Source organism: Sander vitreus, chromosome 11 (assembly GCF_031162955.1).
Source record: "Sander vitreus isolate 19-12246 chromosome 11, sanVit1, whole genome shotgun sequence".
In the NCBI taxonomy this organism is placed as follows: Eukaryota; Metazoa; Chordata; class Actinopteri; order Perciformes; family Percidae; genus Sander; species Sander vitreus.
The window spans coordinates 562,501-590,000 of NC_135865.1; the positions used below are offsets into that span (position 1 = coordinate 562,501).

The 27,500-nt window shown below is 41.1% G+C and overlaps 1 protein-coding gene across 3 annotated transcripts in view; it reads right to left on the reverse strand.

Moving 5' to 3' along the window:
• Window positions 1-1,679: 1,679 nt before the first annotated feature.
• Window positions 1,680-27,500, reverse strand: part of klhdc3l (kelch domain containing 3-like) — a 30,097-nt gene continuing 4,276 nt past the window's right edge. Inside the window, exons 2-9 of one of the 3 annotated variants that reach the window (XM_078262997.1) lie at window positions 25,087-25,291; window positions 23,353-23,435; window positions 22,681-22,759; window positions 21,869-21,913; window positions 20,549-20,595; window positions 18,621-18,741; window positions 16,080-16,272; window positions 1,680-3,999 (exon numbers count right to left, since the gene is read on the reverse strand). In XM_078262997.1, coding sequence (XP_078119123.1) covers window positions 3,354-3,999; window positions 16,080-16,272; window positions 18,621-18,741; window positions 20,549-20,595; window positions 21,869-21,913; window positions 22,681-22,759; window positions 23,353-23,435; window positions 25,087-25,255 — 1,383 coding nt within the window. In that variant the 5' untranslated portion in view covers window positions 25,256-25,291 and the 3' untranslated portion in view covers window positions 1,680-3,353. Of the gene's footprint in view, window positions 4,000-16,079; window positions 16,273-18,620; window positions 18,742-20,548; window positions 20,596-21,868; window positions 21,914-22,680; window positions 22,760-23,352; window positions 23,436-25,086; window positions 25,292-27,500 lie in introns of those variants that run through there. The other 2 variants (XM_078262999.1, XM_078262998.1) reach the window with 2 other exon arrangements.

Genomic DNA, 27,500 nt, shown 5'->3' on the forward strand with positions numbered 1-27,500 from the left:
GATAAATAAAGATAGATACATTTGGAAAGAAAAAAAATTTGGCTGAACAGATAAATAAAAGTTGGAAGTTCAGTCAGGTGAGTTCATGGCCGGTTATAATGCTGATTAACTAATTAACAGCGCCATCTATCGACATACACCTGTCATTACACACTGCAACTAAGATAGGCTAGAGATAGAGGCAGGCTGGACAGACAGACTGACTGATAGACTGACAGACTGATAGACAGAAAGACAGACATCTAATTAGATAGATGGATGGATTGATAGATAGATAGATGGATAGATAGATAAATGGATGGATGGATAGATAATTAGATAGATAGATAGATAGATAGATCTCACCCATCGTTCATGTGCCCACTCTCACACTATTGGATAATAAATATTCTAATGTGATAAAGTGCTGAGTAACTGTGCAAACTGCATCATTAAAAAAGTTTAGCTTCATTTAGGACTGTTATTGCTTTGGGAAAGAAGCTATTCCTAAATCTACTAGTCCTTGTTTTTAGACATCTGTAAAGTCTCCCTGAGACGTTACAGATGTCTACAGATGTCTACTTCAAACAGTGGGTGACCAGGGTGAAAACAGTCAGGTGCATTTTGGTGGCTTTTGAGAGCAGTCTTGAGTTGGCAATTTCCTCTAGTGAGGGAAGAGGGCAACCAACATGTAGACTAGATTGGGTTCACTTTACCTAATGTCCTAATATAGAAAAAAAAGTAAAGACATTAGATTATGTCTACTATTACTATTTAGACATGAGCTTGTGGAGTCAGAGTTTATTTAGAAATGACTCAGTTACTCATAACTTATTGTTACTTTCCCACTGGGATTTTAGTCCCAATATTTAAGGGGGCCTTATTATCCCCTTAACAAGCAGAAGTCTGGCAAACTCCCAACATTTCCAAAGATCCCAAATGTGTCCGGCTGAAATTTGGGGAAATGTGTCTTAAATGACATACAACACATCTATTTGGTGAAACGGTGTCGCGATAAATAAGTCTTGGGTTTGAATATTTCACTCAGTGTAGATATGTTACTGCTTACATAAAGAGCTGGAATAACTTGATAATAAACATATGATGTCAGAAAGTATGGAATAGTTCCAGGAGGTATTTAAAGTGGAACTACGCCCCTTTTCAAAGTCCATGCAAACTATTCCTATGGTCTAAGACAGCGTTTTGTGATTTGGGCCTCTGGTTTCTCCGTAGTTTGGGAAAACAGGAAGGGATGCAAAAATAATATGGCAATTTCCAGCCCATCAAGCAACAACAGATGGCCATATTGACCTGAATGTAACATTACTTGATAATACTAACACAAGGCAGTTACACTTTACACTTGTAAAGGTTAACTAAACAGCGGTTAACTAACATTTTTTTGTAAGATGCTCAACAATGGAGCTCGTGCATTACAGCAGAGATCTTCAACAGGGGGTCTGCGGCCCCTAGGGGGTCCTCAGAGTCACTGCAAGGGGGGGACGCCAAATTATTGTTTAATACTTGTGTTTTTTCCCCCAAAATTAAAATATGTCTGAAAGTATACATTAAAACAACATATTATTAGAAAAGATAAATCGTCCTATTCGTAAAAAAAACCCTGCCCTAGGCCAATAACTGAGCCTTATTCCTTCAGTTATAGGTTAGACAGAAAGAAGACGCTGAGCTCTGGCGCCATCTTGTGTAACTCAGGTTATATTACAGGCATTATTATCAACTGTTGGCAGTTTGTAGTAAATGAGTTGTGCAATGTGTCTTACACAGCTTGTGAGTCTGAAATATGTCACAGATAGGGTGGACCAAATGGCAGAAAAATCATATAACGTTTTGTTTTTCAGAAAGGATCAAGACCCATGATCTTATCACGATTCTTTTTCATGAGACTATTTCAAAGTTACTGAGTAGTACAACCAAACTAATTTCCCTACTTAAAAAAATGATAACCTTATAAGTTACAAAAGCACCACAACAAATTCCATTCTCATATTGAACACAAGCCTCTTCATGAGTTCTGTACTCGACATTCAGAACATTGATATAGCAATAAACTAATATTTGCTTTGCAAAGATAAATAGCTGGTGGAGTAATAGCACTTTGAGCAAAGAATGAAGTCAGTTTGTTATAGTTTTCTTTGAATGAGTACCTCAGATTGGTGTCTGTGTTTACCCTGTTCATGTTTCGCTGACTAGCTGATTGCCGGGTCGACTGTAAAAATACTGGATGCAGCATCCGTGATGTCACCCACTGGTTTGTGGACTGCTGTTTTGAAGCCTTGAGTTTGGCAATTAGGCTGTTGCCATCTTGGTTTTTTGAAAATGGACGTGACAGTTTTGGAGCTGGGGAGAATGCTAGCCAGTTTTGTTTATGGCTGAAATGGTGCTGCGCTAAGCTAAAACTACAGGGGGAAAGTTGCTGATTTTCAACCCTTCTGAAGCGAGTCATCCAGTGGAGATTTACTGACGGGTTAGTCTCACGTTGCCAGACCTTCCTCCACAGCGCAGGAGGAGGGTCTGGCTAGTCCACACAACATTCCGGGATGAGAGAACGTGCTCTGGTTTATTGGCTTTTTTTTTTATACCAATCACAATCGTCTAAGAGCCGGGCGGAGCCACGGTGCCTCTGCAAAATAGTCTCGGGAAGGAACTTGTTTTGGTGGAACATGTACGTTCAAAAGTAGTTTTAGTCGTGCAACAGAAAACTCAGATTGGACAGATAGTCTAGCTAGCTGTCTGGATTTACCCTGCAGAGATCTGAGGAGCAGTTAACCATAGTCCTCACAAATCCACCAGAGGTTAGAACGCCAACACAGAGACAGAGGACATCTGGCCGAAAAAGAGGGACATCGAGTGGAATATCTGGCGGCACCTGAACAATCCCGGGAGGGGAACGTTGTGGATATAGACTACTGATGGGTAACCGAGGAGCTCCGGGAACTGGCACCATTCATCTGCATGTACAGCAGTACACAGAAATGTTTTGGATCAGTGATCCTGATTTTGCCATTTTTATGTTCACGTGTGTGCTGTATATTTTTCACAGTGACACTACGAATTAGATCATTGTTCATGACTGCAATCATTTTACAGCTTTTCTTAATGGCATTTTCTGATCATTTATTTGACTTCTGCAAAAAAGAAATGTATAAATGCAACTCCAGACATTAAAACTCACAACAAAAGTCACAGTATTATAAAAATAGTTGAGTTATTCTCTTGTTCACAGCATGTCAGTAAACCCTTTCAACATATAAGATTTAACAAAACAAAAGTGATAATATAACAATATAATATATTTCTTTATATTTCTCATATAGAGAACATGTTAATGTAAAGTTTCTTTTCTTCAAAAGCTGCTATGAGTCTGTCAGAGTCATTTGCCATATGGAGATAGGGCTGTGTGTGGTGCACGGTTTCCCACCCAGCACCAGCAGCAGATCAGGCAGATGTGCGGTATCACCTTCATCCTCCTCCTCCTCCTTATCCAGCAGGTTATCTCCTCTGCAGCACCACTGTTTCCTAAAAGCCTTGTTTTCAAAAGTCAAACAGTTTCCAATCTGCTGTGCATCTTTCCCCATTAAGCCCTCTTTGCTGTTAAATAGTTGGGAAGATTGTGTGAGAGTTTTGCTACCATAGCATCTGTCCGGGCTGAACGTCTCCAGCTCTATAGCTCCCTCTGATCCTAGAAAGGTGAGTGGGGCGGGGAAGCACTTGTTCTTGAAGAGCCTTAGTTTCCCCTCCAGCAGCCTGGGTTGTGCTGATCCGGAGCAGGGGCTGCTGGTGTTGGACTTGTAGCTGGGACCCACCCCAACACAGCAGTGGTGGATCTTCCCTGGGGGGTTGGAGCTGGGGAGCGTGGCGACCTGCTCCCAGGTCTGAGTGCTGAAGTGGTACCTCCACAGGCAGTGCTGTGGAGAGTTCTGGCTCTCACCTCCCCCAAAAAGAAGCATACTGTCCTGGTAGGCCACGGCTGAGTGGCCCATCAGTCTGGAGGGACCGGCCCTGAGGGAAACAAGCAGAGAGTAGGTGGTGTGAAACTGAACACATACAACAAATACAATACTGTCATGCTGATATGACCAGCTTGTTAAAGCTGTAGTGCGTAACTCTTTGACATTAATAAACATCCGTTACATTCAAGCCATCGCCAAATGAGTTGCTACAAAGCTAATTAAGACTATCAGCTCCACACAACTCTCTCTGGATTTCTCAGTATGACTATGTTCAGAAGATTGTAGCGCAGAAGCTCGAGTGAAGATAATGACATCTTCTGAAGAGTCCATCATGTTTTTGAATCCTCCGTGTCCTCCTTGGCTACTAGCGACTGTGTGGAGGAGGGGGCGTGATCTTAACAACTACTCAAAGTGATTTACTTTTACAGGAACCATTTACCATTCACACACTGCCGTACAAGGTGCCACCTGCTCATCAGATAAACACTCACACACATTTACACTCCGATGGCGCAGCGTCAGGGGCAACTCAGGGTTCAGTGTCTTGCCCAAAGACACTTCGACATGCAGGGCCACGGATCGACCTCCCAACCGTCCGATTGGCAGGCTACCGCTCTACCACTGAGCCACAGCCACCCCATTAGGCTTGCATCATGTGGACGCGCTGACATTTATGATGTCATTACTTCTCCTCATGGGGGAGACAGAAACTACACACTATAGCTTTAAATGTGAATATGTTCTATTCTTCTATCCTCTGTGACAGTAAACGGAATATCTTTGAGTTGTGGACAAAACAAGACATTTGAGAACGTCATCATCATGGAAAACACTGATCCACATTTTTCCCCATTTTCTGACATTTTATAGACCTAACAACTAATCGATTAACCCAGAGAATAATTCATGAAACATGAAAATAATGGTTAGTTGCAGCTGTATTTGGATGCATTCACACCCTGCAGGGCTCGACAGTAACGGTTGCCCGGTTGCCCTTGGCAACCACCTGTTCAATATTTGTGTTTTTTTTATCTATATAAAAACAAATCAAAACTTACAAAACTGGAAAAAAGTAAAACTTAAAGTTAAACACTACGTTCTTGAGCAACACAACATTTCAGCTGTGACACCGCAGCTGAAATGTGAAAAGATACAGGCAACACAATTTTCTGTTCACGTTAACGGCACGTTAAGATCCGGTGCTAATATGGTACCGGTGTCCGGTATCTGCCGGATGAAACAGCAACGTGGATTTCGGTGCCTCATTATGGTGCCACCTAAATGTCTGCGCAGCGCTCTGATGTTCAGAACAGGCGTTAGAGAGGCAACAGAAACATCGCTGCTGTCACGCTATTTATTGATTTATTTACCTTTATTTAACCAGGAAGAGACTCATTGAGATTAAAAATCTCTTTTTCAAGAGTGTCCTGGCCAAGACAGGCAGCAGTACAACCACACATACAGTACATACAAACACAAAATACGCAAAAACACTAAAAACATAAAACAACTGACACAGCAAATCTTTCAAAGTCAACCACAATCCTAAACACATCAGGCAAAACATCTGCAGCCAGATGTGGCTGCCTCCAAGTCAATCATCATCCTCTTAAAAGCGACCAATGAGACCAGCTCAGTAAGTTTCATGGATTTCTGTAACTTGTTCCATGTAGAGGCCTTTTTTCCCAGCTCAGTTCTAACCTTTGGAACAGACAGAAGGAAAAGATCTATTTACACTGATATAGGTCAGAAGGTAGGATGGAAGGAGACCTAAAATAGCCTTGTATAGGAAGGTATGCCAATGTTGAAGTCTCTGTGTTGATAGAGAAGGCCATCCAACATGTTCATACAGTACACAATGGTGAGTGAGGGCTCTCAAACCACTGATGAACCTTAGAGCTCCATGGTATACAGTGTCCAGTGCATGTAAACTTTGAGATGAAGCATGCATGTATAAAACATCACCATAGTCAAGTACTGACATAAAAGTGGCAGCGACCAGCCTCTTTCTAGATTTGAACGAAAGGCATGATTTGATTCTAAAATAAAACCCTAGTTTAAGTTTTAATCTTTTTGCTAGCTGCTGAATATGAAGGGTAAAAGAAAGAGATTCATTGATTAAAATACCAATATATCTGTACTTAGAAACACATTCAATCTTCGTACCCTGGGAAGTGAGGATTGAAGGCAGATTTGATTTAGATTTTGAATTTGAAAAAAGCATGACTTTAGTTTTTTCTGCATTTAAAATGAATCATAAATCATTAAGATTAAAGATTCTGTTGAAGCGTGTTAAAAGCAAGTTGTAACTGGGAGAGGGCCTGGTCTGCGGTGGGTGCTGAGCAATACAGTACAGTGTCATCAGCATAAAAATGAAATTTTACATTACAAACGTTATGATCAATGTTATTGATATAGACGATGAATAGCAGTGGCCCCAAGACTGACCCGAGACACACCTTTTGTTAATCTGAGATGGCGAGAAGTGCTGCCAGGTAATTAACAAACCAGCCGACTTTTGTTTGTTCACAAAGTCCAGCCCTATGCAGTCTCTGCTTAAGCACTCTGTGGTCCACCGTATAAAATGATACAAAGGGCTGCACAATGCTGCTTGTTGTCCATGGATTCAACAAAGTCATTTAAAACCTTAAGAGCTGCCAATGTTGTACTATGTCTTTTTCTAAAACCAGATTGGAAATCCGATAAAACATTATAACTAAAAAAATATTAGTTAAGGGCACAGCAATAACATGTGCTGCTAGCTTTAAAAAGTAGGGATCCTGTTTATCAGGGCCTGCAGATTTTGTTGTGTCCAAATGCTTGAGGGCTTTATTTACGTCTGAAACTGGGATAGGACTGAAACTAAAAGACTGACTAGAAGGATCCAGACCATAATAGAAAACTTTAATAAGAATTTCGCTGAAGCCGGTCAGGCTTTCCATCGGGCGGCCGGCCCCCCAGCAAACTGCTCCACAACCCTCGTTGCTACACGTTGACACCCCATACCATGCTTCTCCTTTACCCCTATCCTGACAGCTGATGTATTGAGAGAGTTGTAAAATCTGGACCCATACAAATCAGCAGGGCTAGACAACCTGGACCCCAATTTCCTAAAATTATCTGCAAATATCATCACTTTCCCCCATTACCAACCTGTTTAACCTGTCTCTTGCATCTTCAGAAATTCACGGAGATTGGAAATCCGCCGCAGTCACCCCTCTCTTCAAAGGGGGAGACACCCTTGACCCAAACTGCTATAGACCCATATCGATCTTACCCTGTCTTTCGAAAGTCTTCGAAAGCTTGGTCAATAAACAGATTACCAACCACCTTGAATTCCACCGTAAACTTTCCACTACACAATCTGGCTTCCGTGCCAGTCATGGCTGTACCACAGCCACCCTCAAGGTCATAAACGACATCACTGCCGCCATTAAAAAAAAGCATTACTGTGCAGCCGTCTACATTGATCTATCAAAGACCTTTGACTCTGTTAACCATCGTATTCTTATTGACAGACAACATTGGGTTCTCTCATGACTGCCTTGCATGGTTGAAAGATTATTTTTCCGATAGGGTCCAGTGCGTTAAATCTGAGGGCCTGTTGTCTGAACCTATGGATGTCTCTACAGGGGTGCCACAAGGTTCGATTCTCGGGCCGACTCTTTTCTCCATATACATTAATGATGTGGCTCTTGCTGTTGGGAACTCTCAAACTCACCTTTATGCAGATGATACCATCCTGTACACATCCGGCCCCTCATTGGATACTGTGCTATCAAACCTCCAGGAGAGCTTCAATGCCATTCAGCACTCCTTCCGAAACCTCCAATTATTACTAAACTCTAGCAAAAGCCAAGTTCATGCTTTTCAATCGATCGCTGCCCACCCCTGCCTATCCAATTAGCATTACCACTCTCGATGGGTTGGAACTAGAAAATGTGGCAGTGTACAAATACTTAGGTGTCTGGTTAGACAGTTCCCTCTCCTTCCAGCAACACATAAACCACCTTCAATCTAAAGTTAAGTCTAGGATCGGTTTCCGCAACAGGGCCTCCTTCACTCACGCTGCCAAACTCGCTTTGGTGAAAATGACAATTTTACCAATTCTAGATTTCAGTGATGTCATATACAGAACTGCCTCAAACTCTCTCCTGAAAAAACTGGATGGTGTCTACCACAGTGCCATACGTTTTGTGACCAGAGCCCCTTATAACACCCAGCATTGCAACCTCTATGCATTAGTTGGCTGGCCCTCGTTACACACCTAACTCACTGGTATCAACTCATTTACAAATCCTTGCTAGACAAAACCCGCTGTACCTATGCTCACTGGTCACTATAGCTTTACCTACAGCAATTACACTCCTTCCAGTTCTCAGCTGCAAATGATTGGAATGAACTACAAAAAACCCTGAAACTCAAAACCCTTATCCCACTAACTGCCTTCAAAGCACGTCTGCCTGTGCTCCTGTCCGATCACTGTACGTGCTAACTATTCCCCGTCTTTCATCCACTGTTTTTGCACACCCTTACTCCATTATCTCTGTCGTGCCCAATTGCATAGTTGCACAGATGCACATCTTCACCTGCACTGCACTATCATATCTGTTTACGCTAATTTGCACTATTCACCTGCCCTTGTAAGCTCAACCGTTACTTCTTCCCACCTTTGTTGTCACACAATTTTTGGGTCTTTGGTGTTTTTTGCCCCCAACGTCTCCTCCCAGGCAGCGCGGCAATAGTTATGTTTAGGGTTAAGGTTAGGGTTAGCTGCCTGGAAGGCGCCGTTGGAGGCAAAAAACACCATTGAGCCAATTTTTCATATAATAAATATCTTTTGACCTACTTCCCTATCTAGACCGCAATCTGCACTAACTGTATATTGACTATATTGACTCTTTACTAGCATTCATATAATCTGTCTATTCTTGTATACTGTTATCACTTATCTTCATCACCACCTAGACCACACTTTGCATTAATTGTACACTGATTTCTTTCTACATCTCAGCATTCATACAGACTGTCTATTCTTGCATATTGTATTATTACTGATATACATCACTACCTAGACCACCATTTGCACTAATTGTATATTGTCTCTTCTCTACATTCAGCATTTATATAGATGTATTACTGCTTACTGTGTTATTACTGATCTACATCACTTAATAGACCGCAACTTGTACTAAAGGTAGATTGACTCTTCACAACACCTCAGCATTTATCTAGACTGTCTATTCGTATACATTGTGTTATAACTGATCTACTTCACTAACTAGACCACTAGACTAACTGTTTACTGACTCTTTACACCATCAACTCTTTACACCATCTCAGCAGTGATATAGACTCTCTGTTCATGTATATTGCATATCCATAGACTTACTTGCACCTCACTACGTGCCGGCATTTGTAATTGCCCACTTATTCTGCACTTTATGTAGCATATTGTATTCTGTGTTCTTGTAATGTGAAACTATTTGTTGTCTTGCACGCCTACGCTTGTCTTGGTCAGGTCGCCGTTGCAAATGAGAACCTGTTCTCAACGGCCAACCTGGTTAAATAAAGTTTTTTTTAGAAATTAAAAAGTCTTAACATGAATCCAACATATTATAAGATAATATAAATCCCCACTGCTTACTGGCCTAGGTGGTCACTAAGGCAATCCACAGATGCATTTAATCCTAAGGATTCACTGTGCCACATGTATGTTTTAACATTAAAACATGATTTATAAAACCATGCCAACAATTATTAGGCTATTTTAATAGCTTAGTATTCTCTGCAACAAAGGTATGTATGAAGGCTTGAGGCCGCCCTACACGTTATTGTAGACCCAGTTTATTACGCAACTTCATTTTATACATTATATATAGTAGGGGGTCCCTACTCCATCTCTCTTTCAGTTATGGGGTCCTTGGCTTAAAAAATGTTGAAGACCCCTGCCTTTGAGTTAAAATCAGAAAGGAGTTGCATTAAGGAGGGCAGAGCACCGCTAACAGCTGAAGGTGTCCTGTAACACCCAACAACCGTTATACAAAGTGATTTAGACACTTCGAGCTCCAAGGCTAAAAATTCAAACTGTTTAACTAATGATATTGACAGCAATACATTAACTCGATACTGATTTTTGATGTAGAGCCCAGATACGCAACATGTCCATTTTAGGAACAAAACTGCGTACATTCAAGTGAGGGTTGGGTTGGGCTGCACATTCCCTGACATCAACAGTAATAAAGCAATTAAAAATGTTTGCTTAAGTGATTACTTGTACGATTCATTGCTTCTCCGTCCAAAATTGGAGTCTTGGAGCACACAAGAGATAGTGTTAAAGTTGTCACATAATGTGACATGATTGTTGATGAATTGTCATGATACTGGACAGGCAGACCATGTCAACAGTGTCAGAGGGGAAGAATAGGGGCAAAGGGAATGATGCAACATTAAGTGAACAGCCAGATGCGCACGTGCCCAAAAACATCGCATATGAAAATTCTGTCCTGGGTTTTAAGTTATAATCCAAATGTAAAATCATAAAAACACTTAGGCTAAAGGTCATGAAAATTCATCCTCCTTAATTATTAAAAAGTATTGGTATCGTATTGGTATTGGCGATATTGGCCCTGTATTTACTTGGTATCGAATTGATACCAAATCATAGGTGTGACTGGCAAAGTACAAAAAAGCAGGAAAATATACGCCGCACCCATGACGCTGTGACAGCAACCCCCCCCCCTTTTTTTTTTAATGCTATAAAATTGAATGAAACACCCAAAATTCAATGAAAGTAATCATTATTAAAACTGCAAGCAGCGTTGGACGGGCCCTCGCTCCTCTGCTCGCGTCAGGGTTAGTGTCGCACACCGCTCCTTGTGACCGTGCATTTGCACGGCACTCAGACACCGTAAATCGTCACCAATGAAAAGGCATACCTGCAAACTCTGAAGGGCTGAAAAAGGTGACACATTCACACATTTGTGTTACAATCCTCTCCAGTGAAATACAGTCACACTTTTACACCGTTTAGATGTCAGCATTTTAACCGTGTTTAATCCACGGTAGGCTAACGTTAGCTGCTGTCGAGTGCAGTGTTAACTAACTAGCGTCCCGTGCGGCGATGTTTCAGTTCCCTCTAACGTCCGTTTTCGGAGCATCAGAGAGAAGCGCAGGCATTTATGTGGCACTGAAATAAGGCACCGAAGTCTGCGTTGCTATTTGGTCCGATAGATAACGGTTGTTAAGGCACCAGTGCCGTATTAGCACTGGGTCTCCGCCCCCCCCCCCCCAATAAAAACTCTTTGGATCTACACGTGGATGACATTTTCCTATTCAAAACGGCGATTTTCGCCGAAAAGCGACTAGTTTGCAGGTATGAAAAGGGAACTCCCTGCTGAGTTCAACGATAACTCACACAAGACTCTACATCATACAGTTCATTAGCTGTGAAAAGGGGGCGTGGCTAAAGCATAGGGGGTGGGACAAACCATCTCCAATTAAAAAGGAACTCTGCTGAGTTCAATGATACCTCACACAAGACTCTACCTTAGATGGGTCAGCATTTATGAAAGGGGCGTGGCTTAAACATAGGGGGCGGGCCAAACCATCAACAATGAAGAAGGAACTCTGCTGAGTTCAATGACACCTCACACAAGACTCTACCTTAAACGGTTCAAATGTTATGAATGGCGGCGTGTCCTGAGTAAGTGGGTATGGTTAAAGTATAAGGCTCAGTATCACATGTAGACCACACATTATAAGTTTCATGTAAATAGGATGAGGTTTGTCATATAAGGCTAATTTCCTGTTGCCAGCGGGGGGCGCTATGAGCAAAAGTCAATATTGGCCTGTACATGTCCTCAGGACTGGACTCTTGTTGATTGTGGGAAATTTCAAGCAGATATGACAATGTACACTGTAGTTACAGCCACTTTCTCGTTCATCGCTAAACACTCAAAATGGCCGCCACGCCACGCCCACACCGTTTGACGAAAAGTTTTTCTTTTAATAACTTTTCATCTTTAAGGTGTTGAGATGGTACAGACCAAATTTGAAGTCCATTGGATGAACTCTCTAGGAGGAGTTCGTTAAAGTATAGCACCTTGACTTTTAGGCCTACTTCCTGTTGCCACTAGGGGGCGCTATGACTTTGAGTCAATTTTGTCCGGTAAATGTCCTCAGAGTTACAGTCTCATGAATCCTGAAAAGTTTCGAGCCAATTGGACAATTGTACACTCGAGTTACACCCACTTCCTGTTTCGATGGCGAAACCAAAGAATTTCTAATAAGGGAAGAAGTTCCACTCTCGTTACTCCCGGCTTCTGAACTGGTTGCAGTTCCACCAGAGTTCCATATAGGGGGCGCTCACAGGCCAGTGCAGAATGAATGGGACTCTATGGAGCTATACCCCTCAACATCCACTTTTCTCAGGATATAATTTTTTGTCTAGTAATTTGAATGTTGCATTCCAAAGGGGAGGCTAAGATAATACACACTGCTGGGTGTTAGATTTTTTTTAAAGTGGCTTTTTTGTTCTAAAAAGCCTTTTAAAATGTCAATGACGTCATACACATCATACGGCCAGAGATACTGCTTTACGGCAAGCTCTGAGTCGCTTCCTTTGTTCTCTCGACAACGAAGCATCGACAACACACCTGACAGGTTAGACTCTCCCTGTTAATACAACACAGCTGACAGGTTAGACTCTCCCTGTTAATACAACACAGCTGACAGGTTAGACTCTCCCTGTTAATACAACACAGCTGACAGGTTAGACTCTCCCTGTTAATACAACACACCTGACAGGTTAGACTCTCCCTGTTAATACAACACAGCTGACAGGTTAGACTCTCCCTGTTAATACAACACAGCTGACAGGTTAGACTCTCTCTGTTAATACAACACAGCTGACAGGTTAGACTCTCCCTGTTAATACAACACAGCTGACAGGTTAGACTCTCTCTGTTAATACAACACAGCTGACAGGTTAGACTCTCCCTGTTAATACAACACAGCTGACAGGTTAGACTCTCTCTGTTAATACAACACAGCTGACAGGTTAGACTCTCCCTGTTAATACAACACAGCTGACAGGTTAGACTCTCTCTGTTAATACTACACAGCTGACAGGTTAGACTCTCCCTGTTAATACAACACAGCTGACAGGTTAGACTCTCTGTTAATACAACACAGCTGACAGGTTAGACTCTCTGTTAATACAACACAGCTGACAGGTTAGACTCTGTTAATACAACACAGCTGACAGGTTAGACTCTGTTAATACAACACAGCTGACAGGTTAGACTCTCTGTTAATACAACACAGCTGACAGGTTAGACTCTGTTAATACAACACAGCTGACAGGTTAGACTCTGTTAATACAACACAGCTGACAGGTTAGACTCTCTCTGTTAATACAACACAGCTGACAGGTTAGACTCTGTTAATACAACACGGCTAACAGGTTAGACTCTCTGTTAATACAACACAGCTGACAGGTTAGACTCTCTGTTAATACAACACAGCTGACAGGTTAGACTCTCTGTTAATACAACACAGCTGACAGGTTAGACTCTGTTAATACAACACACCTGACAGGTTAGACTCTCCCTGTTAATACAACACAGCTGACAGGTTAGACTCTCTGTTAATACAACACAGCTGACAGGTTAGACTCTCTGTTAATACAACACAGCTGACAGGTTAGACTCTGTTAATACAACACAGCTGACAGGTTAGACTCTCGCTGTTAATACACTTGCTAGAAAGAGGTTTGCTAATGTTTTAAAGACCACGCCGAAATATTCACTCTGACATTCTGGTTCTGCTTTGGATGCCGTCAAGCGGGATTTCCGATCGTAATCAGTCCTTCACTGACCAATCAGCATTCATTAGCAGAATGCTAGCGTGTTATGGGCAACAATGACTCAACCTGTAAGAAATCAAGAAAAGTACTCGTTCATTCAACTTTTGACCTATAATCCATGTTGAACTTGCAAAAACTACAATCAAATCTGAGATTTCTCAACGACAATCAGGCGAAAGAGACAAATGTAGCCGTCTAGCTCCATAGAGTCCCATTCATTTAGCACTGGACCGCGATCACCCCCAGTGGAACTCTGGTGGAACTGCAACCAAATTCGGTACAATGGGGCTGAATAGGAAGTGGAACGGCTTTCCATAGACGGGCTTTGGCGAAACACACCAAATGGCCGCCCCGCCACAGCCATGCCCTATGACGAAAAGTTTTTCTTTTAATAACTTTTCATCTTTAATGTCTTAAGATGGTACAGACCAAATCTGAAGTTGATCCGATGAAATCTCACTAATTTCGAACTTTGAATTCAAAATGGCGAACTTCCTGTTGGGTTTAGGGTATGGCTCCAATGACGTTTTCTGTACGTCTTGACATGTTACATATGTGTACCAAGTTTCATTAGTCTACGTTAAATGTACTGCAGGGGCTCAATTTTATTAACTTTGTAGGGGGCGCTAGCAAGCCATTTTTCTGCGCCTATTCCCGAAACATTTAAAATACGTACATTTTCACCAGACTTGATGTTTTTGAATATGTTAAGCCCCTCAAAAAGCCAATTCATTTGCCGGGAAATTAATAATTACTTCAGTTCCAATAGGGCCTTCGCAGCTGTCAGCGCTCGGGCCCTAAATATTACTTGCATAGAATGTTGTATGCAGGGGTTATATTGGGATTTTTTATGTGGGGGGGCTCTCCCTAGGGGGGTCCAGGGGTATTTTTTTTGAAAAATAAACCATTAAATGGCACTTTCTGGAGAGTTTTGTGCAAAGAAATGGAGAAATCGAGTCTTACATGATATGTCCAAAACTGCAAGGTTAAGAGTCTATACTTTGCATTGTTGTAGTATCAACAGGTATTAGGGCATTTAGCATTTGCATTACTGTTGATCAGTCATCACTTGATTACACATTGCATTACCTTGTTATAAAAAGTGACCCATACAATGTGCCAAACATAATGTGCCACATGAAGAGACAGTGCAGCATATGACAGTAGCAGCTTGTAGAAGTTTGTGTGAGGTGGACCTGGTCACCACAGACCCAAAGATTTGGGTCTGTGGTGACCAGGTCCACCTCACACAAACTTCCTTCTCCCAGTCTCTCTCTTTACTACCCTACACACACACACACACACACACACACACACACACACACACACACACACGGCGCCGAGTGGGGCTCTCCGATGCTCGGAAGCGAGCCATGACCGGGTAGTGGAGGAGACGCGACGAGGACTGGTATAACATGAACTCGTAGCGGCCGTTGGGAGTTTCCGAGCACCGGGCTTCCACCGATGCGAACGGGGTTTTTAGCTTTAGGAGAAGGCATTTTATCTGTTAATACTACCGACGTAGACACTTAGGCTTAGACACTTAGTAACAATAAGACACTTAGTAGAAGTAATTATTGTAATAGTCATTTAAATTCCCCCCTTTTTTGTGCTGATCCAAAAATGTATCCGATCCGTGAATCAAAACCGTGATCCGAACCGTGAGTTTTGTGATCCGTTGCACTCCTGTTTGAGAGGGATGGGAAATCATATGGCAAGCCATTATCTCATTGTTTCATTATTAAAACATGTGGTATAGTTACATAAGAAATTAATTGCTCCAAATATAGGCAGTTTAAAACATGGCAACCGTATTGTCAATTTCGGCAACCAAAAGCTGATGCCTGTTAGCAGTTGAGCCCTGCCCTGTGTGTGTGTGTGTGTGTGTGTGTGTGTGTGTGTGTGGGGGGTTGCCCTTCACACTGCACCTTAAAACTCTGTATCACAGATTAGAGATAACTTTAAAATCATGTCAGGATAGTTAACCATCCAAATTGAAAAGGTCTCTTTGCCCTCTTAAAGCACTTCTATTCTCATATTAAAAGAGTCAGTTTACTAAGTCGTCATGAAACAAATGACTTTGTCTTGTGATAAAGTTTGATTTTCCCATTATAATAAACAGAGTGGAAGTTCTCGAGGAACCATCATCATCTTTTGCAATATCTGTATACTGTATAATAACTGTAATAACTAACACTGTATTTAGCTGTGGAGCTAAGGCAACGCCCAAAAGGACAAACAGAGATGAAATCACTTCTCACTTGTTTTTGAGGGAACTCCACATGTTGCTGGTGGAATCCCATTTCCAGAAGTCTCTCTGCTCCCGTAAGCCTTTCAGGCCCCCGAACAGGTACATGCAGCTGTGGCTGCCCACGGCTGAGTGGCTGTGTCTGGGGCCGGGGCCTAATGGGCCCTGCTGCTGGGAGCCATTCAGCAGGGACCAAGCCATGGAATCTGTCACACACACGAAATGTAAACATTTCAATTTTAATGACTACACAATTGCGACATATAAACATTCTTCAACAGTTTCCTATGTGCAGATTGTGTAACGATGACACCGAATCATTATCTCGCATATTTTTGGTACTTTTCTGGACCAAAGTTGAAACATGACTAAAATATATTATAAAATCTGAACTAGACATGCAGTACTAATGGGTGATTTAAAATGTTTAAATGTAGTGGGGAGCAGGATCATCATTCATTTTTAACACACATGCATGCATGCACGCACGCACGCACGCACACACACACACACACAGTATTCCGTGTGTACAGTGTGTGCACAGTTACTGTAATGTTTAAAGTGTTAGTCATAGGTTATGTTCATACTTGGCGTCTTTTTTTAAGCTGCCAACGTCGTTTTAAATTATAATCCTATGGAGTAAACTATGGATGTAACGATTATCGGTGTAACGGTAAACCACGGTAAAAATGTTGACGATAACAATTACCATTTTCATTTAAAATATTATTATCACAGTGGATTACCACGGTGTGGAAGCCGCGTGTTCCCAGCTTCATCCGAGTCTCCTGAAGATGCCGCGCGGGCGCAGTGTGTAGCCTACAGTGCCTTCAGTTTCTTGAAGTTGGAATCACGGCGGAAGGAGGAGATGACAGCGCTCAGGACATTTACCAGCCTTGTAAAAAAGGCCATAGTAACACTTGACCAATCATTGACGAGAGTCATCGCTTTGATCTCCTGCCAATCACTCGCTCTCAGACAGGAGAAGGGGACAGATACAGCAGCTGTAAATGGACTTTTTTCTTTGTCATTCCTTTCCCGTTTTCAGACTTTCGTTGAAGTCATGTGTGTAGCCCAGAACGTAGGTTAAAACTATTCTGTAGCTTGCTAAACTGTCATGGGTTACACTGCCTAGTTATCTGAGTTAATGTTTAAGCTACGTTTATTCATATTTCAATAAGTGTACTGCTACGATGTGGATTAAGTTTAGCCCGTGTTACATTTATTTGGAGAGAGAGAGAGATATTATCGTCTTGATAATATTGCTGTGTTTCTTATTGCATAGCTGATAGATGTGCAGATTGTTTAATATTGCTTGTGCAGCCACGTGTTGATATTCAGGTTGTGTTTGCTAGCAAGGTGCAATCGCCAGTAAACAGACTAGCGCTGTGGAGCCACATGCTTAGCTATTAAAGGTGTATTACACTGTTTGCTCCATTATGGATATGTGTGCGGTAATAGATGTGACTTATTCTCAGTTTGTGTTACTGAGCAATATGTCACATTTATGTTAATTATTACAGAGAAATGAATGTAATTCTTAGTATTGTTTCATGTTCATAGTAAGTCAGATGCTTATTAATGTGCATTATTATTTGCTTATATTTTAGAACGACATCCAACTTCACATGTAACGTCAAATACAACGTCATAGTTAACTTCATGTTGGAGTTGTAAATAAATCTTCCTGGATCTCAGGAATCTCTGGTTCAAGTTCTTACCGGACACCCTACAGCAGGCCAGTGTTTCAGTAGCCAGTTTTCAATAGTTTTTACAAGCCTATTGCCTATATTTTTGTAATATAATAAACGTTTTTTTTTCTTCTGCAGCTCAAGGCGTCTTTTGAAGTTGAAAAAAGTTCAACTTTTCTGAAGAAAAACGCCCTCCGTCAAGCGCTTTTTGGCCAAGCGGAGTAGCCAGACCTGTCGTTTTCATAACAAGAAAAAAATGGAGTCGGAGCACAGCAAGTTATTTGTTTTGTTTTTATCTAACGTTTGTATCACCACTCTCTCTCTCTCTCTCTCTCTCTCTCTCTCTCTCTCTCTCTCTCTCTCTCTCTCTCGGCTGCTTTGTGTGAACATGGCTATAACATGTCTCTCCACACTGGGTAACGTCATCAATGTCATTTTTTCTGCTACTAATGGGCAGAATAGCCTTTGCTTTTAATCAACTAGTTACTGGCTCAAGAACAAAACAAAGAAACCAGTCAAATAACAATCAAAGAGATGACCCCAGGTTGATAACGACCAGTCGGTAAATACAAATGGAATGCCGAGATTGAACTTTTTCGGATATGGATATCGTGCCATCTACTCGATCAACAAACAATCTGATTACCCCCATCGCGGCACGCTGAGCACGCCGAGCAAACAAAACAACATTGCCATCTGCTCGAACACCAAACAATTTGAGTTCCTCCGTTTTGCTCTTGAAATGCTATAAAGCTTTAGTTTACGCTGCACAAATGGCTGATAACATGAATTATACAATATGTACAAAAAAGAACAATACACTGGGTGCATCCATAAGTTGCTAAAAGCAACTTTAAACTCACCAAAATCCAAACTCCAAAAGTCCTGCGAGCATCCTTTCATGTCCACTAACCCTCCATACACCAGCATGGCAGAGCCGAGCACCACAGCACTGTGTCCTTTTCTGTTGGTTGGCATTCGGCTCTACACACACAAACACACACAAGAACACACAAACATCTACACGAGTCAACAGGCTATTTACTAAAAAAAAAACAGAACTCCATTATCACTAGCAACTTCAAACTTCCCTCAGTCTCAACATGGACTTTATTTCCCCGTGCATTGGTGTCTAAGTGACTAATGTGAACAAAAATCATTGAAATTGGTCCGGTATTGAGCGAGAACGCTGTAACCTGCAGCAGTGAACCAGGCTGCAATGTAACCATATAGGGAAAAATGTGCATCGTCAATTTTCCGTCCACTGAAAAATGGCGTTTTTGCCACTGATTAATACAGAGATGGACCTTATTGTTAAAGAGTAAAATCATTTTTTTCTCCATGACATGAAACAGCTCTGAAATCTCCATTGCCAAACCTACCAGACTCTATTTAAATAAACAGTACTTTTAGCGTGTATAGAGGCAGCATATTTTCACATGTAAATGGGAGAATAAAGTTGTTTTTTTTTCAACCAAACCAGAGTGGTGATTGTTGGAACAGTGGAAAGATGAACCAAGACGGCTTTTGATTGATTTGATTTGTTTCTGTCCACTTTGAATGAAGTGTGTTTAACGATGATAAAAAATACTGTTTATTTAAATGGAGTCTGGTGGGTTTGGTGATGGTGATTTCGGGGCTTTTTCATGTTAAACTAAAAGGATCTTACCTTTAACAAAAAGGTCTATCTCTGTAGGGATCCTTTCATAATGTTGTCAGACACTTAGAATAATAATCTGAGTCTGTCAGCAGTAAAAACAGCAGTTTTAGTGGAAGGACATTGATGGTGCGCACTTGCCCATTAATGTTGCATTGCAGCTTGTTTGGTCTCACTTAATACTAATTCAATTTCAAAGATTGATGTTCCCATCAGTCACTTAGACACAAAAACATGGGAAAATATGGTCTAGGTTGAACAACCCCTGAAAGTATCCTTTAATGTTTCTATATTTCTCTTTCAGAGGTTTCGTGGAGCCACCAGAATTTCAGATCTGATGTCAGCGTGGATTTGGGGGCTCTCAGTGTGCACACTGCACGTGAACAGGCCATGTTGTGTTCAAGACAACTGGGAGGTGAGAAGTCTCTGATTTGAATGTTGAGAACAAATCCACTTGGAATTTCCTCCAAACTTGAAATTCCTTTTCAGAAACTCTGGATGTCCTCAGAGGTCAAGTTTCTTTGTGTCCTATATGACATCCAATGCCTGCAGATAAATGCACATCTACCACTATGAAATCTAACACATATTCCCTGCAATGATGTACGTGTGTTAGTGATTATTTCTAAGTCATGCATTGAGCAGTTAAAGTTCTTTGTCATACAAACGTGATGTTTTTTGAAGATAAACACGAAAGCACTAATCAATGAATGAATGTTTTTCTGCTTTTTGGTCAATACTGCAATGTCTTTCTTTCTGATGTTTGACTTTTAGCCTTGATAGCTATCACTGCTGATGATAACAAGACAATTGCTCTGCTACTGATTCCTGCTGAAATGTAAAACATGCTAATTTCCTGGAAAAACCTACTAAAACCGTTTTGCTTTCGTTCACCAACTAACTACATACTCTAATGTGAAAAGTATTTTACGAGTACACGTGCAAAACATGTCATTCGTTTCTCTTTTTTGTTGTTAAAATGTTTTTATTTCATCAATTTAAAACAGGATCTAATCTTTTACAGGCGTTGTCAGGAAGAACACTGACACAGAAACTTGGCACGGGGAGACCAGAGTGGCTTGATATCATCTGGAACTACTTCAAATGATTTTCATATGAAAGGGTGCTCTGTACCTGAGGGGAGCTGGTCTTTCCCTGGCAGGGCACCCATTTCTGCTTCGCTGAAACACATGCAACAAAGGAATATGAAAATAAAGTAGAGCTCATGTGATAGTAAGGAACTACAGATGTTGACAGATGAGTTAATGTCATACAGCAGCGCATTTACTTTCTCCGTAGGCTTAGATTCTTTGGAACCAGCGGCCAGATTATTTCTTCTCAGATTGTCATACTGTACTGCAGCACAGCCTGGGTCAGCATTTAACAATCTGCTAAACCTAAAACTAAATTATACAATCAACTCAAAGTTTGCCCTAAGATCATTGGTCAACCTGTTGCACAATCCTTTCAAACAATCCACAAGAAGTGCATGCTTAGACTTGCTGACAGCATGTCTTCTGACTCACGCATGTTTAAAATTAGGGATACCAACTTCTGCCTACTTACAGGCGATTTAGAGTCCTTTCATTTAGATACAACAGGCTTAGGAACTCTTTTACACATCAGTCTATCCTGATGCTAAACAAAAATCTGTTTTCTGCACATCAAGATTAGGATTAAGATTTTTGTTTTTTACTTTTTGATTGAACAGTTAATTTAACATATGATTTGGGACTTATATGTTTTGTTCAAACATTTAAAAAATTGTATTTCCAGAAAAATGTAGGGTTTGGCAAACGTTTTACCGGCTTCACCTACAGTTAAGAACTATATTTTCACTGGGGCACGGAGTAGAGATGCACCGATTACAACTTTCTAGGCCGATTCCGATTTCTGATTTTTTTTTAGTTAGACCAGCCGATACCGATTTTAGCTGATTCTGATTTCATATTTTCTAACCACTTTACAGCACACACAAGTATTTATTTTCTATCTTTTCTTTAATAGAAAATGTTACATTTTGCATAGAACATAGAACATTTTTTAAATAGATAATCGATCGCTATAAAATACAACTATATAAATTACTCCTGGTGTGGGAAATTAACACACATCTAAAGTGCAATGTTATGGAACCATTTCCTTCTTTTCACATTCAATATCCAACATGTGATATATTTAGCAAACTAAACTTCTGTATGTATGAAAACAGGTAATGGCAATAAAATAATATAAAAATAACAAATACAAATAAAATAAATATAGCCTTAATGCAGTATAAAGATATTTCTCAAAACGCACACACAGGCCTGTTTGAACGTCAACAGTAACGTTACCTAAACAGCGTGTAGTTCCTTTTTTAGCAAGTTTGCTTTATGTGTCATTGTGCATAAATGTGAACACTACCGTTGCTGTCAACAGGCTTATCTGCTAACGTTAGTTACCGACGGTTACCTCGGAACAATCCAGCAAATAGACGGTACCCGAGAGTGCTGTTACCTGAAACAGATGATTTAACGTCACCGCTCATTTTACACACAGTTTAACAACAAAACTAAACTCTTTAAAGATTCCTATGTTTTAATGTTGGCTTTAAGCGGTATGCACCCCCACTAACCTGGAAAGCGTTTTAAACAGTAACGTTAATACAGCGTGTCGGAGGAATACAGCGTCTCTTTTTTTGTCTCCTACAGCGGCCAGCGGGGCGTCAGAGGCAGAGGGACAAACAGCGTTTGCTAACGTTAGCTTCTTGTCTCATCTGGGGTCTGATAAACTCATCAAAGTCAGTGTGCCCAACGCTATTTTCCGATAAACTGTAGCTGTCATATTTCACGGGACCCGGGTGAGTGCAGTTTTCATGTTCCAGTTTTTCAGCCTCGGAGGGGAGAGAGAGCGGCTGACTGTTCGAGCCGTGTATAATTACGACTTTATGACATTTCATAAACAGCTGATGGAGCGGCAGTGCGCCGCTGCTACAGGCATACAGCGGAAACCCTGCATGTGAACGTGTGATGTTGCTGTTGCGCGATGTAAATCATGCGGCCTGAGTGCATTTGACCGGCATAAAATCGGCATATGTCAGACTGACCGGCAGGTCGCCGGTCATGGCCGATGACGTGAAAATCGGCCAATTCCGGTCACCGGCCGGTCAATCGGTGCATCTCTAGCACAGAGGCGGGGGACTGGAGTCGACATGCAACAACAAGTTCTTTTTTGTCAGCCGATGTTAAGGTGTATCGTGCATGCACCTCCACAGTGAGACTCACCGACGTCAAATACCCAGAGGGGACATCTCTGCGCGGTGTACGCAGAATCCAGCATGCCTCCAAACACGTACAGGAAGCCCTGAAAAGGTCAGAGCCGTTAAACGTGTTCCTGAAAACACTGACACACCAATCTGTGGGATGTTAGCAGAGACAGAAGCTTTCATATGCTTTTTCAGGGTTTCTGCAGGTTTCACCAAGTCAAATTCAAGACTTTTTTGAGACCATTATGAATAAAGTTTTAGACCTTTATCACAACATCAACTAAGCCCTCAATTCAGTGTTTTTCAAGTTAGTATAAGCCGAGACTAAAATCTGTTCTATGTCTGTGGCACAATCTGAAAGAGACTCGCACCAATAACATGAAAGCTGATTGGCTGCAATAAAAGTTGCATGTTGGTCTCATTTGTAGTCATAATACAGCAAAATTATATTTGGACTAGTGAAAGAAAGAAAGAAAGACAACACCACGGAATTAAAAAGAAATTAACATATTGAGGTAGTGTTGCATAGACGTAAGAAAAATAAGACCTGTTTAAAATGATTTAAAACCTAAAACATAACACTTCAGGGAATTTAAGACTTTTTAAGGCCTGATATTTTAGACTTCTTAAGACTTTTTGAGACCCTGCGGAAACCCTGTTTTTATGCCATTTAAAGTTAAAAAGTGTGTACCTCATGAGCCATCATAGAATGTCCCTCTAGTTCTTCTGGTGCAGCGTCACTGGTGCAGTTTAACTCGGTCCACTTGTCACAAACTTTAGTGTTGCACAGAATGACATGTTTGATTTTAGCCGGAGGTCATGCAACACAGCTCACCTTTGTTTTCTTTTTTCTTTTCTGGCTTTTAGAAGAGCTTATCATACAGGGCAGTTTTCTACATATATCATGCATCATATGAAATACTGTAATAATAAAAAGAAAACTAATATACTAAACTAAACTAATACTAATAATAATGCCAAGATTACATTCTCAATGTTGCTGTGATTACTATGGAAGCCTATAGGGGACTTAATCAACCCTTTGAGAACGGACCTCAGGCCCACGGCCACTAGAGGTCTGCTCTAGACTCTAAATGGACCAAGATTCGGCCGATGGCCCGGTTCTAACGTTATCAATCGGTTGACTGAAGCTTTGCTATCAGTCCAATGAAGCTGCTGCAGCGTGCACAACGCTGTTGAAAGACACAGGTGTGTATTTATGTGTGACCGAGACCAAAAAGCCTCACCATTTGTGTGATGACGGACTTGGTCATTCACGTTCGGATTGTTTTTGGAGTTAGCGGTGAAAGTGGCTGAGAGGAATACATAGTGGATATTGTGAATTCTACTTTATGACTTATTGTGGGTCATCCATCCATGTGTGTGTGGTCATAAACATGTGAGTAGACTGGTATAAATATGCAGTATATAGATATGTATTTGGGTGTGTTAAATTTATATTGACGTTTATATGTTCTAAGAGTTCAGTTACATTACCACAAAAGTCCGCTAGCCGCATGCTAACGCTCACAACAGTATTATTGTTCTTACATTTATACCCACGTAATACTGTGTAAGACTGTCATTGGAGTGCTTGGAGTTACAATGACTGTAACGTGGACCTGTGTTTGAGTTACTGTAGCAGCAAGGAGGCTGTTTCATTTAACATGGAGCTGATGTGGATGTTATTTGTTTAAGAGGCTAGCTAATTAAGTTGAAGTTACAGTGTATAGTATTAGCATGTCCTAGCTTTACTATTCCCTGGTACCTTTTACAAAATACATATTTATTTGAAGGTAGACAATGTTTCTTTTATAGATTTGGCTTATTTTAGTTTATAATGGGAAATGAATGTGTGTACAATAAACAAATATTGGCTCTATCTATCAGATTGAATCATATTGTATCGCACCAAATCATTTCAACATCAAATCGAATCGCACTGAATCGTTCCAGATTAAAATGTATCGCCCCTGAACCGTATCGTAGCCCATGTATCCAGAACGTATCGGATCGTCTCATGAGGGAGAGATGCACACCCCTAATAACAGCTTAAGCAGTCATTCTTTTTGCAGCAGAAAGCTAAGACTTTAATCTTTACCGTCATCACGCTGTACGCCTTTGTTGATGTCGTCACGTTAGGTGACGTCCGGTGCATTGCAGATGAAACTTTCAAAATGAGTATACCCAACAAAAAAAAACATAACTTAGGCAGTGTCAAGAAATATGTTGTAGTTTGTAGTTCAAAGGGTTAATAACATTATAGTGAAAATGAAAATTTCACAATAGCATTATAATTTTCCACAAATTCCACATTTTAATTAAGTCCCCTATAGGCTTCCATAGATTTCCACAAATCCTTTGTTTTGTCATGCGGTTGTAAAAGCCCTACTTGCTGGCACTAAAACGTGTGTTTAGCCCTTACCCACGCTGTACCTCCAGAAGTCCCTTAGAGAGCTGCTGTCTCTCCCTCCCAGGATGTAGACATGTCCACCGTAGCTGCAGCAGGCGTGCTTGTAGCGTTCACATGGGGCCTGGCTGCCCTGGAGGAGTAGAGTCCACAGAGCAGGACTACTGTGACTCATAGCTGGCATCGTCTGCCCTCACCTCATTAATTCGGGGTTGTTAGTCTAATTGTAAAAGTTGGGAAAAGCAGTGTCAAACAGCCATATTCCATATACAATAGTCATATTCCAGTGGAGATGTGTAACAATAAAACCACAGCACAGTCTGTCTGTCTGCTCCTCCAACACATACTGTGGCTGAAATCCACCATGTATACCAGCAGACAACTTCCAGGGGAAACCCTGCTTCAGTACTCTATAAAAAACGATCCCGCTGAGAAAATGACCGTCAGGTGACCTTGCGAGTCGACGTTATGGATCTCAGAACAGGAATAGAAGAAACCGATGATCTGTTATTCTAGCTGCTGTAGCCTCCTACAATGACAAGGCTGCCACATGGCATGGCGAGCCATAGTGTGTCACATACAGTATAGGACAGTGTTAGCTGTTATGGTTGTAGAGAGCTTGGCTCCTATTGGTGTTCAGCCGGGACTGCTATAGACCCATAGGCCCATAGGCCCTGGTGTGAGGGGAGAAACACACTGCCATAGAAAGACTGTGAAGCGTGGCTCGGGGGGAGAAGCTCTCTAGTGGCAAAATGTTCTAATGCAGTTGGCTCCCTTTAACCACACAATCATTATTCATTTTTGGGTTGTATTTTAAAACACTTTTGGCAATCACTAGAGTCAACACTAAGACTAATCTCAACTACAGTGGATGTTCTAAATTAAGTGAAATAATGATGTGACATTATTAGTTGTAGATACAATGTTCCTGAAGAGAAGTTAAAGAGTAAACTCTGGGTACACAAACAATGTTGTCAATCCTTTTGTTAAGGTGTAGAGCCCTGGTGGTACTTGGAGCAAAGTCTCATGTTGGGTCGAGCCTTCATAGTGTTTTAAAAATAGCTATTTTGAGGTTAGCATAAAAGTGCCCCTAGCACTCCCATTCAAAAGGCCATTTGACCCAAAAACGAAAATACGGTACATCTTAAAAGTGGCGCTTCCGTCCTAAATATGCTTTTAAATGAAAGTTTGACTCAGGTACATTCACAAAAAGACCCTAGGTTGCATTTTGGCGAGAGTTATGCTTTAAGTTATATCATTGGTTGTGCATCACTCAGAATGTCCCTTTCTGTTTTTCACTTAAGTCTTTAAGTATTAACCATTTTGAGAGAAACCAAAAAGAATAATAATTACAAACTAGATCACACAGAAATACATCACCCCATTTTGGGATTTGATTCCATTACATCTTATGAAGGTAACATTTCTTCTTGGAAAAACATTAAATATATTCAATACTGTGGATGTTATTTGATCTACGGCCCTGATGGGGCAGGAGTGCATGACGCAACATGTACACATTGTATTTTTTGGATTAATTATTTGATCTATAAAATCTGACTATGAAAATAGTCAAACATGCTGTTGATGTCATCAAACGCTTGTTCTGTCCAACCAACAGTCTAAAACTCAAAGATATTCCGTTTACTACTTTGTTACAACGAGGACAAACAGCAAGTCCTAACGTCTGAAAGGCTGGAAGCATCAAATGTTTGGTGCTTTTGCTTGATCGATGTCTTAAACAATCAATCAATTATTATATCAATAAAAAGTTGCTGGTTGATTTTCTCTCAATCAACCGATTAGTTAGTCCACTGATTGTTGCAGCTCTAAAATATATATAAAAACATCCCTTACTAAAACACAGTGATGAAAGGCAGTTGCTCTGTTGCTGCATTCGACTCTGCAAGAAAAAGTCATAACTGATTTACAAGGAATTGTTCGACGACGTTTTATTTCCGGGATTGTCGACAGCCATATTAATTCCAGAGCTGGCCTCCCTACATGCACATGTTCCACCAAAACAAGTTCCTTCCCAAGGCTATTTTGCAGAGGTGCCGTTGCTGCGTTCGGCGCCAAGCACCGCCCAAGACGATTGTGATTGGTAAGAAAGTGAGGACAGTAGCTGTCTGAAAAGGGCCTGTTTCTGTTCTCCTCCTGGTATTTCTGGTTAGATTTAATACAGGAGGCAGTGTGGCAGTCGGTGGACACCGCTTCACTTAGAAGCTCACTGTGCCTCATGTGAAAGTCTGTTTGCCTCCCTAAGTACATTGTTAGAAAGGCACAACATTGTACATTTTTCTCCCTACATTTTTTTGACCAAAATGTAGGAATATTTGTGCCGGTCGCAGACATGTAACCATGGAGTTCACCGGACTTAAACTTTTGGCTCTGTTCATATCGTTAGAAAGGACACAATATTCTCTACA